The sequence below is a fragment of the Nicotiana attenuata genome, unplaced genomic scaffold (genome assembly GCF_001879085.1).
Source record: "Nicotiana attenuata strain UT unplaced genomic scaffold, NIATTr2, whole genome shotgun sequence".
In the NCBI taxonomy this organism is placed as follows: domain Eukaryota; kingdom Viridiplantae; phylum Streptophyta; class Magnoliopsida; order Solanales; family Solanaceae; genus Nicotiana; species Nicotiana attenuata.
In genome coordinates, this window is record NW_017672712.1 from 61,824 (window position 1) to 75,836 (window position 14,013).

The following is a 14,013-nucleotide window of genomic DNA, read 5'->3' on the forward strand; positions in this document are numbered from 1 at the left end:
GGTATGATTCTACCGAGCCTTAAGATGGCCGGGTATGTTTTTACCGAGCTTTGAGGCCGGGTACGATATGATGATGATGATGCCTACAGAGGCGAATGTTTTTAAAAGATTATGTATATGTATGTATTATGCATTTCATGTCAGTAGTCCCTAGAGGCACTCAGATGTTACAGGTTGTAGCTCCCCTATCTCTCTTTACATTACTGTTCTTATGTATGCTTTCCTGCCTTACATACTCAGTACTTTATTCGTACTGACGTCCCTTTTGCCTGGGGACGCTGCGTTTCATGCCCGCAGGTCCCGATTGATAGGTTGACAGTCCTCCTATTAGGCTATCAACTCAGCGAAGGTGTTGGCGCACTCCACTTGCTCCGGAGTTGCCTATTTGGTCAGTATGCTTTGGATATGTATTGATTGGTATGGCGGGGCCCTGCCCCAACCTTTATGATTTTATGTATTCTTAGAGGCTTGTAGACATATGTCGTGTACGTAAAAGATTGTACGGCCTTGTCGGCCTATGTTTTGAGTTTATAAAGGATCATGTTGGCCTATTAGGCCCGTATGTCATGTGTATATGATGATGTAATAAGAAAGATACGTTACGTTGGTACTCGGTTGAGTAAGGAACCGGGTTCCCGTCGCGGCCAATCGATTTGGGTCGTGACAAAAGGCGGCCACACAATTTGGTGTGAGGACCGCACTTTCTTCTTTTGATATTGCAATGGGAGGGATTGTGCGGCTGCAAAATATGTTCTGCGGTCGAACGTCAACTATTGTGGCCGCACATTTAGGCTGCGAACCGCATTCGAAGGAGGCTTCACACTTGATCCTTTGTAGCTTCTCTGAACTTCCCAAGCTTGTTAGTGCGAGATACTTTGGTGGCAGCATATATCTGGTGTCCAGACCGCGCTTCTGCTAAGTTCCTCTAAGGCTTCAAGGTTAAGTATGCGGCCGTACTTGCAATTTTGCGGCCCACATCTTCATCTGCGGCCGCAGAATATGTTCTGCGGACTGCACAATCCTTTGCATTTGCTCCTCTTTGAATTGTTGAGCTAGAACACTCCTTTTTGAGTTAGATTCTTCATTGAGCTTGAATCCTCCAACAAGCCTGCAATTCACACATTTTCATTAGATTCAGAAAGTAAAATCACTATTTATGGACTAATAACTAAAGCAAGAAGGTACTAATAAGTGGTTAAAATCCACACTTATCATCACCACCCAATCGATGATCTTTAGTATAGTCTTTGTTCAGTGCACTCCCAGCTCAGCGCTCTTATCACACTCCATCGATTCAGGATCGTTAGTATCGGGCTCTTTCAGTGTCTATTCTGGTTAACGGGGTCCAACTCAGGCCCAACAGTCATTCCTAATTCATGGATGCTACAAATTTGGGGAGTTGGGGGCATGTTAGGAAGTATTGCCCTATTTTTGCAGAGGTCCAGTGTAGCAGGGGGGCCAAACTATGACTCCTGCACCAGTTTCTACACCACCCGCTCAGCTAGCTCCGGGTGGAGGTCATACTGGATGAAGTTGCCCTAGAGGGGGAGGTCTGTCAGGTGGTGGATAGGTCAATTGTTATGCATTTCCCACCAGGCTAGAGGAAGTTGCTTCTGATGCCGTGATCACATGTATTGTTTCAGTGTGCCACAAAGATGCTTCAGTGTTATTTGACCCTGGTTCCACTTATTCTTATGTGTCATCCTATTTTGCTCGTTATATAGATATGCCTCGTGATTCTTTAGATATGCATGTTCATGTATCTATACCGATGTGTGATTCTATTATGGTAGATCGTGTATGTCAGTCTTGTGTTGTTACCATTGGGGGTTATGAGACTAGAGTTGATATTTTATTGCTCAGCATTGTTGATTTTGAGGTGATTTTAGGTATGAATTGTCTATCTCCATACCATGCTATTCACAATTATCATGCTATGACCGTTCCATTGGCGATGTTGGGGTAGCCTAGGTTGGAGTGGAGAGGTTCACTTGGTCACAATACTAGTAGAGTGATTTCATACTTGAAGACTCGACGGATGGTTGAGAAGGGGTGTTTGGCGTATTTGGCCTTTGAAGGATGTTAGTGCTGATACTCCTACTATTGAGGGAGTTCTCAGATGTATTTCTTGCAAACCTACTAGGTATACTACCTGACAAGGATATTGATTTTGGTATTAATTTGGTGCTGGGCATTCAGCCCATCTCTATTCCACCATATCACATGACACCAGCAGAGTTGAAGGAATTGAAGGAGAAACTTTCTTGATAAGGGTTTCATCAGGCCTAGTGTATCACCTTGGAGTACACCGGTACTATTTTTAAAGAAGAAAGATAGTTCTATGAGGATGTGCATTGACTACAGGTAGTTGAACAAGGTTACTATCAAGATCAAGTACCCACTACCACGTATTGATGATTTATTTGATATCCTTCAGGGTGCTAGGGTATTCTCAAAGATTGACTTGAGATCGGGGTACCATCAGTTGAAGATCATGGCTTCAGATATTCCTATGACGGCTTTCAGGACCAATTATGGCCATTATGAGTTCTCGGTGATGTCCTTTGGGATGACCAATGCCCAAGTAGCTTTCATGCACTTGATGAACAACGAGTTTCAGCCCTATCTGTATTCCTTTATTATTGTGTTTATTAATGACATATTAGTGTATTCTCGCAATGGGGAGGATCATGAGCAACATTTGAGGATCGTGCTCCAGACTTTGAGGGAGAAGAAGCTATGTGCTAAATTTTCTAAGTACGAGTGTTGGTTAGATTCGATGGCATTCTGGCTCAACGAGTAGTTGAGAATGGGTGTGCCAATGTTCCTACTGTTGAGTAAGTTCCAGTAGTGAGGGAGTCTCTAAATGTGTTCTATGTAGACCTACTGGGCATGCCACCTGATAGGGATATTTATCTTGGTATTAATTTGGTGTTGGACACTCAGCCCATATCTATTCCACCGTATTACATGGCTCCAGCTGAGTTGAAGAAGTTGAAGGAGCAGTTGCAAGAGTTGTTGGGTAAGGGGTTTATCAGGCCGAGTGTTTTTCTTGGGGGTGCACCGGTATTATTTGTGAAGAAGAAGGATGGTTCAATGAGAATATGTATTAATTACATGCAACTGAACAAGCTTACCATTTATAATAAGTATCCACTACCTCGCATCGATTATTTTTTGGTTAGCTTCATGGTTTTAGGATGTTCTCAAAGATTGACTTGAGATTAGGTTATCATTAGTTGAAGATCATGACTTCATTCTTTTATAAGACAACTTTCAGGACTCATTATGGGCATTATGAGTTTTTGGTGATGTCTTTTGGTTAGACTAAATCCCCAAAAACTTTCAAGCACTTGATGAATAATGTGTTTCAGCCTTATTTGGATTCATTTGTTATTGTATTCATTAATGATATCTTGGCATATTCCCATAGTAGGGAGGAGCACGAGCAACATTGAGGATTGTGCTTTATATTATAAGGGAAAGGAAGTTGTATGCTAAGTTCTCTAAGTGTGAGTTTTGGTTGGATTCAGTGGCATTCATGGACCACGTGGTATCTAGTGATGGGATCAAGGTGGATCCGAAGAAGATTGAGGCAATTTAGAGTTGGCCCATACTTTCTACAACTACTAAGATTAGAAGGTTTTTAGGTTTTGCCGGGTACTATCTTCGCTTTGTGGAGAAGTTCTCATCTATTGCAGCTCTATTGACCAAGTTGACATAGAAGGGCGCTCCATTCAGATGATCTGACGAGTGTGAGAAGAGCTTTCAGAATCTCAAGACTGTTTTGACTACAACTCCAGTTTTGGTATTGCCCTCAGGATCGGGGATATACTATCTATTGTGATGCTTCGTGAATTGTCCTTGGTTGTGTTGATGCGGGATAGTAGGGTGATTGCTTATGCTTTGCGCCAGTTGAAACCCCATGAGAAAAACTATTCAGTCCATGACTTGGAGTTAGCAACTATTGTGCACATGCTCAAGATTTTGAGGCATTATTTATGTAGCGTGTCTTTTGAGGTTTACGATGATCACAGGACTCATCGACATTTATTTAAACAGAAGGATCTGAATTTGAGGTAACCGAGATTTTTGGAGTTGTGGAACGATTATGATATCACTATTTTGTATCATCTGAGAAAGTCTCATGTGGTAGCAGACGCCCTGAGTAGGAAGGTGGAGAGTGTGGGGAGTTTGGCATTTATTCCATATGGGAGAGGCCTTTAGCTATGGATGTTTATGCGTTGGCCAATAGATTGATGAGACTGGATATTTTTTAGCCAAGCAGAGTCCTTGATTTTGTTGTTTCATAGTCATCCTTATTTGAGTGCATTAAGACTCGGCAGTATGATGATTTCTATTGGCTTGTCCTTAAGGACACGGTGCATCGAGGTGGTGCTAAGGAGGTCACTATTGGTGATGATGGTTTATTGCGACTTCAGGGTCGGATTTGTGTTCCTAATATTGATGGCTTGAGAGAGTTGATTCTTGAGGAGGCTCACAGTTTACGGTATTCTATTCATCCAGGTGCTACGAAGATGTATCGTGATTTGAAGCAACATTATTGGTGGAGAAAGATGAAGAAGGACATTATTAGGCATGTTTTACAGTGTTTGAACTATCAACAAGTCAAGTATGAGCATCAGAAACCGAGTGGTTTACTTCAGAAGATTGATATACCGTAGTGGAAGTGGGAGCACATTACTATAGACTTTGTGGTAGGGTTGCCATGGACTTTGAGGAAGTTTGATACCATTTGGGTCATTGTTGATCAGTTGACCAAGTCGACACATTTCATTCTGGTTATGACTTTCTACACTTTAGAAAAATTGGCTAAGATCTACATCAGAGATATTGTTTGCTTTCATGTTGTACCTGCCTCTATCATCTCAGATCACGACACTCAGTTTACTTTTCATTTTTGGAGCAATGCTGCATTTCATCCTCAGATGGATGGGCAGTCTGAGCGGATGTTAAGAGTATGTGTTATTAATTTCGGAGGCCAGTGAGACCAGAATCTACCCTTAACGAGGTTTGCTTACAATAACATCTACCAATATAGTATTCAGATGGCTCCGTATGAGGCATTATATGGGAGGTGGTGTCGATCTTCGGCTGGTTGGTTTGAGCCTGGTGAGACAAGATTATTGGGCAGAGATTTGGTTCTAGATGCTTGGGAGAAGGTAAATTTGATTCAGGAGTGACTTCGTGCAGTGTCGTCCAGGCAGAAGAGTTATCTTGATAGGAAGGTTCATAATGTGGCTTTCATGGAGGGTGATAAGTTTCTTCATAGAGTTTCGCCTATGAAAGGCATGATGAGATTTTTGAAGAAGGGAAAGTTGACTCCTCAGTATATTGGCCAGTTTGACATCTTGGAGAGAGTTGATGAGGTGGCTTACAAACTGTATATGCCACCTAGCTTGCTGGGAGTTCATCTGGTGTTTTATATTCTCATGATTCAGAAGTATCATAAAGATCAGTCACATGTGTTGGACTTTATCTCGGTGCAGTTGGATGAGAATTTGGCTTATGAGGAAGAGTCGGTGGTCATTTTGGATAGGCAGGTTCGGAAGTTGAGGTCTAAAGATATTATATCGATGATGGTTTAGTGGAGAGGTCAACATGTCAAGGATAAAACTTGAGAGACCGAGCATTATATACGGAGTAGATACCCTAAACTTTTTGGCATTTTAGTTATAATTAATTCTAAACGTGTTCGAGGATGAACGTTTGTTTAAGAAGGGGAGAATTAATGACCCAGTCGGTCGTTTTATGCATTTGAGCCTCGTTTCCCTATTTAAAATTTTTTGTATGCTTGTTTATTATTTTGTGACTTGCAGGGATGATTGGCTTGGTTCCGTGGAGATTTGGGAGTGAATTGGAACACTTAATTCTATTGTTGGAAACTTAAGTTGTAAAAAGTTGATCAAGGTTTGACTTTTATATAAAGGACCTCAGATTAATAATTCGATGGTTCCAATAGGTTCGTATGGTGATTTTGGACTTAGGCATATATTCGGATTTGAATTTGGAGGTTCCTAGGATGTTTTAGCTGTATTTGTCGAAGTTGGCAATTTGAAGGTTCGGAGAGTTCCTAAGTTTAACCGGAAGTATCAGATTTGGATGGTTGTTCCAAAACTTGAAATAGGTTCGTTTTATCATTTGAAACTTTTGTGCAATGTTTGGATGTAATCTGGATTGGTTGGGCTTGAATCAGACGCTTGGTTGGAAGTTTGAAAGTTCTTGAACATAAGAAAAGTTCAACTTGTATTTTGATCTTTGATGTGTTAATGTGATGTTATTATATGTATTTGGAGGCTTTAGATAGGTTCGGATAGTGTTTATGGACTTGTAGGTATGATTGGATGGGGTTTGGAAGGCACACTGTATTTCAAATTCACGAGGTAGGTCCGCAAACCCGAAGGGCTTTTTTTAGGCAGAAGCTTCTTGTGCTTTGCGAACGCGAGACATATGGCGCGTTCGCGAAGGGTACCCCTTGGCAGAACATTTAAGTGTTGTATTTAGGAATTTTAGTCACTTCTCTCACATTTTGAACCCCAGACTTGGAGAGGAGTGATTTTACTTGGAGATTTTCATACAATACTTTGGTCTCATTTTTGGTGTTATTTCAAGAATCTACATGGATTATTAATACTTAAAATATGGAATTTGGAGAAAAAAATTAGGATTTTTTTTTGCAACTTAAGAGAGTGAAAATTAAGGCGTTGAGGGTTGATTTGCATTTGGTTAATCTAAATATATATTTAGACTCGCGGTGTTATGAGTAGTAGAGATCTATATCTTTTCTGTGATTTTGACCATGTGGGCCCGACTTGACTATTGTTGACTTTTTGAAAATTGAATAAAAATTGAAGCTTTATTTTTTGGAGCTGATTCCAAATGGCTTTGTTTGATGTTATTAAGTTATTTTTTCTTAGAGTATTGATTTTTTCCGTTTGAGGTAAGTATCTTGCCTAATCTTGTATGAGGGAATACACTTAGGATATGACTTTATTTGGCTATCTGGAATGTAAAAGCGACGTATATGTGAGGTGACGAGTGTATATACGGGTGCTAGGTATGATTTAGACCGTATTAGACTTAGCCTTATATTATTCCTTATTTTGACTATGTACTTCCTATAAGTCATGTTTTGATCATTTGTATGACTACGTGAGTTTCTCAATCAGGGTAGAGACATGTGTAGGCATTGATTCTCTATTTGAGCACAATACTTGTTATTGTTTTTTGTATCCGCCTGGATCTGAGCCATAATTGTACGCTTCACACATGCATACACTTTAGCATGCTATCTATTACATTTTCGGAGTGTGTGATTTGATATCCATGTCCATATACATACAATTATATATATATATATATATGTATTCTGCGATATAGATTGATTTGGCAGCACATGAGTTGTCAGTGCAGTGATTATGTTATAACACGTGAGTTGTTTGTGCAGCACGTGGAGTTGTTACGATTGTTGGTGCTTGAGTTGTCCGTGCAGCGCGTGAGTTGTCCACGCGATTGTTATTATTCTGACACGTGAATTGGCCGTGCAACGTGTGAATAAGGATCCATCCCCGTAGGATCGCCCTCACGTGGATTATGAAAAGTGATAAGTGTTTTGCATTTTTGCATATCTTCTCTATATATTGGTTTACTTGGTGGATTGCAACACAGTACATATCTTCTCTATATGTTGAATTGTGCGTCTTGACTTGTTACATATGTATATCTTTTCTATAAGCACTGTTGGCCTTACATGTACCTACCTCTAGCTTTTGATACTATTGTTGTATACATATAAGAATATATATGTTTATAACGGTATAGGTTTGATTAGAGAGCATCATTGACCACTCTCACCACTATCTTATCGAGGTTAGTCATGATATTTACGGAGTACGTGAGGTCGATTGTACTCATACTAGATTCTGCACTTAATTATGTAGATCCGAGAGTTGGACCCAGCTAAGCTTTTGGAGACTGTAGCTGCTGCTATGGAGACCCGAGGTACAACTGCATCATGATCGCAGTCTGTGGCGTCTCCTTCTATCATTTCATTATTGTATTCTCATGACTCAATATTACTAGTTTCCGGGGATTTATGTACTGTCTCGATTTCTATTTATGGTTATTTGGCTTCAAATTTGTTTATTCTGTAATTTATTTATTATGTTTCATTGTTGTCTATTTTTTTGCTTATTTAGCAAGTGGGTTAGGCGCCGTCACAACGATAGTGATTTTGGGCCGTGATATTATTGTGGGAAAAGTAAGAGGTGGAGAGCCATTGATCTGGACTTGATCAATGGTGGAGATCTCATCACGACAATTTAAGAGATTAACGACTTGGTTTCGTCAATGCGTAAGTATCCCTTGGGAAGTTATATATTGCCGGTACTAGTGTAATCTCTAACACTATGCTACACGTGTAACCATGGATCGATCTAAATTATTACTTCCTCCGTCTTAATTTATGTATTTTAATTTGACTGGGCATAAAGTTTAAGAAAGTAAGAAACACTTTTAAATCTTATGCTCAAACTAAAGATGTTATAATGTGCCAAAATTTCCTTGCATCTTGTGGTCTTAAATATACCATGTGGAAAGTTGGAATTAAGGAGTTATCAAAAATAGAAAGAGGCATTATTTTTTAAATAGACTAATAGGAAAAGTTAAGACATAAATTGAAACGGAGAGAGTATTATTTTGTCCTTTTTTGTTTACGGATGAACTTTTTTCTTTTTATTTTTCTTATTCTTTTGTCCTTTTATGGACTGATAATTCTTTTTTTTCTTTTCTTTTTTGAGGCATGAATAAAGGGATCATATTAAGCACAATAAGCTAATTAGTGGGCCTGGTATATTTTTGGAGGATCTGACACGCACCCGGCAACATTTTCGGAGAGTCAGAGCAACATAGACTGGAGCAATTTAAGTAGCTTGATGGGATGACTTAAGAGAGAAAGAAGTCCAAAGCAACTCCACGTAGTATTATAAAACGAGCTTAATAAAGTTTGACTCTGATACTATGTGAAAGAATCTAATCATCCAAACAAAACGTTAAGGCAATAGTATAACATTGAGATGTTTCCTTTCTAATTAAAGAAGGATAGAAGTTCAGTGCACTCTGCTCACAAGATGTAGTACAAGGATTCTTGAACCAAGGATTTTGATGGACTTCATGTTGAGATTGGAAAACTGAATTCATTACTGGAGATCATTGTTCATGGCCCTTTAAATTTGACATGTCAAAGATACAAATCAAATTACTTATATGTGGCATACAACAAGACACTACTAATACATTGCAAAAAAAAAAAAAAAAGACAACTAAAACAGTTCAGCTTGGAGAATGAGGTTGGTTGATTTATGCAGCTGCAGTGATGCACTCAATTGCCTGTTTGCATATGCCAGTCATGGTTGCCTCAGGTCCATAGACCTGCAACAAAAATTGGAGCAAGCAAAAGTTAACAACAATCGGTAAGTAACAGCATAATAATCGTTTGATGCTAGCAGGATTCATACCTCAATTGGGATGCCAATTTCCTCGCCAAGAGACCTCATTTTAGCAAGACCTTTTTGGTAGTTTGGACCTCCTCTTCTAACATAGATTTGCATTCTTGCAGCCTTAAGTTTTGATTCCTGTCATAAAAAATGTTGAGTAAGGAAACCTCAATATCAGAGCAAGTCATTTAAGAACAGCCAGTTGTGTTATCATACGTACCTTCTCCTTGAGAGCTCGAATAATACCACTAAATGTAGCAGCAACATCAGTGAAGTTGGCTATCCCACCGCCAATAACGAGGGCTCTCTTACGGCCATCAGGATTTGCAGTGGCACACTGTAATATGAGATTTCAGTGTCTTTCTCCCAATAAGGTAAAATTTTCCTTTCAGGGTGCATAAAAACGGAAAATGTGGCATAATGTAAACTCATAAAGGATTTTTTTGTAAAATATTAGTTGTGTCAGAAATATAATTTATGTAACTAGTTTATCCTTACATCAATTACAACTCTGGCATACTGCAAGACCTCTTCTTCATTGGGAGCACCACTGTATTCTGCGTAGTTCCCAAGTTCAGAAGCATATCCAAGATCGCCTACCTGTTAACGTAACATAGCATGTTTAGACAAGAGACTAGATAATCAAAGAAGATCTGATGGTATAAAATTTCCCAAGGATAGAAATGTTGTACGGTATCTGCATAGATGACACTAGCTCCTCCACCAGCAACCATAGTCCAAATTCGCCCCTTGGGGTTCAAGACTGTGAACTTCAAAGATGCACTTGTCTGCGATAGACCGACTTGAACGCTTTAGCATGTAATGTAGTTACAGATATTTTGCAATCTAAAGCTGGAGAATAATTTTGCCTCGCAACTCTCATAGTCCTCAATATTTCCATTTCAAGAACATGTACGAAACAATTTTTGTTTTGTTTTTTATTTTAATTTTTTGAAATGCATAACCACCAGAAGTTTGTTAATTTTTTGATCTTTGGCATGCAATCTCTTTATTTCATTTTTTTCCTTCCCCATTACACCAGCCAAAGAATGGGAGTTGGAGGCTGACAGTTGGGACTTTTCTATTTCTCAATAACTCTATTAAGCTATACAATACCATAAAGATATACCTTTTCATCAAGCCCATGAATAAAGCTCTCTGTAGCACTCATAACCCTTCCAAATGGCAATGGAAATTCAATATTTCCCCACCTGTGGGACAGAAGGTATATTCTTAGTCCAAGATATGTGAAATACTGAAATTTGACTAACTTTTAGCCGTTAAAATTATGGTAGAGTAGAATGAGTGTATCAGTGGATGAAGATAGAAAATTACTTTTTGAAGTTCTTGAAAGCAGCAGTGTCATCAAGCTCACCCCTCATATCCAGAGGATAAGGCTTCCCTTCAACCAATGCGAAGGGATTCATCTCTAGGAAAGTAAAGTCCAAATCTGATATAAAAAAAACATGTCGAGAGGATTACACAAAAATCCAAAAAAATGTGAAGAGCTAGCAATGCCAAAGTTTTTTGTAGATACCTTGAAATAGAGTGTAAACCACTTTGAGGAAATCCTCAATGACGCCCTTAATCTGTAACATACAAGTAATTTCGAGATCAAATTTGAGATTTAAATTGGATTAATTATTAAAATAAATGGACAGAGTATTCTAGCAGTACTGATTTTCTTCTTTTTACCTCCAATGGTAGTGTCGCGACAAGTGGAGCACATATTTCCGAAGTAAAGGAAGTCCCTGTGGGTAAGAAAATAGTCTTAACCTGGATAAAAGGATTATATGTTAGATTGAGATATGCATGAAAAGGGCTTTGGACTTAACAAACGTACTGTTAACTTGTAACAATACAGGAGCTTTTCACATACCTTGTCCCAGTTTTCTTCAATGTCAATTCCTCCACATTCAGAAAAGCTTACGCTGCAACCAAGCCTGTCCGAGACAATATTAAGATAAAACTCTTCATTGTGGGGGATGAATGGCTCGACAATGAAGGTTGCAATGGGACCTTTGCATCCGCCCATCTCCACCTGTTAATGTAAAACTAAATGTGAGCAAATGATCCGAGAGTAGTACATCTATATGCTAATAGTACATATAAAGCATTACACTTGGTTCTTTTGACAAAAGAGACAAGGTCAGCGAATATCTGAATTACCTCTTTGCCGAGGCGCTCCTTCACAAAAGTAGCAACTTGAGCAAGATCAAGATTCAAGGCGACTAGCCCACTCTTTCCACGCTTCCCAAATAACATATCAGGCTTTACGACCAACTTTGACGAGTTGAGCCAAGGCTCTTTCTCGGCTAGCTCAGTGAAATCAGTAGACTCTGTCACCTAAGCCATAGAAAAGGACAAAAACCATCATATCTGAATCCTGCTAATAAAGCTCATAAAACTAGTCAACTATACCGTTCATAATTTTCACAAGAAACATGAAATTTGGTATTTCCAGTCTCCCTCCAAGAGAAAAGGAAAAGCTTTTGGCTTTCCTCCCTGGACTCCCACCACACTCATAGAAAATTAATATACAACTCAGTCTCTGAATTAAATAGTCAGAATCTGTGTTGCTCGGATCCTTCAAACATGCCGTTGGGTGTGTGTCAGATCCTCCAAATCTGAGCAACATAGGACTCAGAATACACTCATCGGTTCCAATTACCAAGGGCACTGTTTGTTAGGCAGATTTCACTTTCAAAGACTTTCGGAACTAACAGTGCCATAGAATTAAATAGTTAGGAAAGATTGATTTTCTTGTTCTCTTCAGTTATTAGTTACTTAGTCAATTATTAACTTGAGACTAAAGAATGTTAGGATTATCAAGTGGCTGCTCTCAGATTAGGAGGTCCCCAAAATTTTAAACTTGTAATTTAAAAAATATTAGGCACTCTCTTTAAGCTTAAGCATTGCACCTAACCTACCTATTCTACCCTACTGGAAAAAATTAGGACCATCATTTAACTCAAATTTAATCAGAGTCAAAATCTGGATCCTCAAATGTAGTATCTGGACCAATTTTGCTTAAAATTAGACTTTGCCACCACTACTGGAAATGACACAAGAAGAAAATGAAAGGAAAAGTGAATCACGCATTCTCAACGACAACAACAACAACCCAGTGTAATCGCACAAGTGGGGTCTAGGGAGGGTAGGATGTACGCAGCCTTACCCCTACCCCGGAAGGGCAGAGATTTCCGATAGACCCTCGGCTATAGAAGATGAAAGAAGTCTTGATAGTAAGTAATAGCAAGACAATATAATTAGAAAACTAAATCGAAGATAGCAACAGAGAATATGAAAGAGGTACCGATAGCAAATAATAGCAAGAGAATATATTTAGAAAACTAAATCCAAGTAGCAAACGAGAATATGAACGAGGTACTGCTAGCAACCTAGCAAACTACGGAAGTACTGATGACAAGTAATAACAGAACAAGAAATGCGATAACAGCAAACTAAGGATAAAAAAGGGACCATACACATTCTCAATGAGATTCAAATTCTGCACCCTTATTGTAGCTTGCATGTGGATTCAAGTAGGTGGCCTAATTTTTATACAAATGCTACCTAAATCTTTCCTACATTTTGCTATGAAGCAAAAGCAATTCTGGTGGCCAAATCTTAATCCAAACAAAAAAAATAGCATTCTTTCCCATTTTATCTTAACATTTCAAAGATTTGAAATCAAGAATCATCCAAATTAATCTAAACACTAAAGATTTACTCCAAATTCAAGAATTAACAAAAATATTTTGAACTAACCTGTGCAGACTTAATGGCCAAATCATAACCTCCAAGTCTCTTAAAATGCTCTTTCAACAATCTCTTTGAATCATACTCTCTGATCTTCTTGCGGGCCATTTTTTTAACCTGTTTTCATAAAAAAACAAGAAGAAAATTAAAACCCGTAAACAGATCCAAAAACCCAGATTGAATCATCAAGAATCTCATTCACAGATCAATGATAATGGCAAAAATGCAAGAAAATTGAGATCTTTACCGTTAAAAAAGAGGCACAGAAAAAACTGATTCAATGAATCTTGAGCTGAATGTATGAGACAAAGTTGTAAGACACACACTGACAATCTTGGGGAACTCTAGTGCCTCTATTTATAGTTCAACAGTTGCTATTAAAATATGGGAAAAATTGGAACATTAAGAAAAAAAATTAAATTTTAAAAAAGAAATGTAGAAAAAAAAGATCATTTGTTAGCGGGAAGTAGTTGGTTGTAAGCTTATGGACAGTGGCACAGGCAAAGTACCTGCCCACCTATGTGGACCAACCAACCGGTAAAACAAGTTAGGCTTATTGTTGGCTTTAGCCACCCTTAGGTACAAAATAAGTTACTTTCTCCCTTCCATTTTGGTCGGCTTTTCACAATCCTTAAGAAATAATAAAATGAAGTGTATAATTTATCATGATACTCATCTTAATTGATGTATATTTTTTTGGATTTTAGAAAATAATTTGAAATGAGTAATAAATACT

At 38.5% G+C, this 14,013-nt stretch overlaps 2 protein-coding genes across 2 annotated transcripts; one reads left to right on the forward strand and one right to left on the reverse strand.

Annotated features, from left to right (window-relative positions):
• The first annotated feature begins 2,892 nt into the window (after positions 1 to 2,892).
• Positions 2,893 to 8,039, forward strand: LOC109214233. The gene is made up of 5 exons (XM_019378128.1): positions 2,893 to 3,066; positions 4,776 to 4,979; positions 5,070 to 5,183; positions 5,229 to 5,564; positions 7,962 to 8,039. Exons 1-5 carry the CDS (start codon positions 2,893 to 2,895, stop codon positions 8,037 to 8,039), a joined length of 906 nt encoding a protein of 301 aa, XP_019233673.1.
• A 1,022-nt stretch (positions 8,040 to 9,061) lies between these two features.
• Positions 9,062 to 13,681, reverse strand: LOC109214236 (ATP-citrate synthase alpha chain protein 2-like). Its single transcript, XM_019378130.1, has 13 exons — positions 13,525 to 13,681; positions 13,287 to 13,394; positions 11,685 to 11,861; positions 11,395 to 11,556; positions 11,211 to 11,291; positions 11,053 to 11,104; positions 10,851 to 10,965; positions 10,645 to 10,726; positions 10,208 to 10,303; positions 10,014 to 10,115; positions 9,736 to 9,852; positions 9,537 to 9,653; positions 9,062 to 9,450 (listed from the first exon to the last, which is right to left on the reverse strand). The coding sequence occupies exons 2-13, from the start codon at positions 13,383 to 13,385 to the stop codon at positions 9,379 to 9,381; spliced, it is 1,272 nt and encodes a 423-aa protein (XP_019233675.1). The 5' UTR covers positions 13,386 to 13,394; positions 13,525 to 13,681; the 3' UTR covers positions 9,062 to 9,378.
• Between the last annotated feature and the right edge of the window lie 332 nt (positions 13,682 to 14,013).